The sequence below is a fragment of the Otolemur garnettii genome, unplaced genomic scaffold (genome assembly GCF_000181295.1).
Source record: "Otolemur garnettii isolate 467f Iridium unplaced genomic scaffold, OtoGar3 scaffold00016, whole genome shotgun sequence".
Taxonomy (NCBI): Eukaryota; Metazoa; Chordata; class Mammalia; order Primates; family Galagidae; genus Otolemur; species Otolemur garnettii.
In genome coordinates, this window is record NW_003852411.1 from 9,973,259 (window position 1) to 9,973,609 (window position 351).

General features: G+C 53.8%; 1 protein-coding gene across 1 annotated transcript in view; it reads right to left on the minus strand.

Moving 5' to 3' along the window:
- The window catches only part of RGL1 (ral guanine nucleotide dissociation stimulator like 1), a 124,675-nt gene that overhangs the window by 11,520 nt on the left and 112,804 nt on the right, over positions 1–351 (minus strand). The window contains exon 16 of the mRNA XM_003785630.2: positions 55–309. Coding sequence (XP_003785678.1) covers positions 55–309 — 255 coding nt within the window. The remainder of the gene's footprint in view (positions 1–54; positions 310–351) is intronic.

Below are 351 nucleotides of genomic sequence, written 5' to 3' on the forward strand. Positions count from 1 at the left end.
AGACACCGACATCGCTGTACATGGATGGCTCTCCGGCCAGGGCGCGCGCCCTACCATGATGCTCTTGTACATGTTGCCGTTGTTGTCCTCCACACTGATGCGGATGATGCAGGTGTCTTCGTTCTGCTGGTTGTAAACAGGGGGCAGCACAGTCGAGGTAATGGACGTCACGGAGACGGACCGCTTGTGGATCTTAGGGTTGTTGTTACAGGACGGAGGGGAGGAGAGAGGGTTGATTAAGGACGACATACCTGAGGAACTGGTGTCCATGGAATGGATAGAGGAACAGGAGGAGGAAGACTCAGAGAGCTGGAAAGGCAAACACATCCCATAAGAAGACAGGTTAGAACC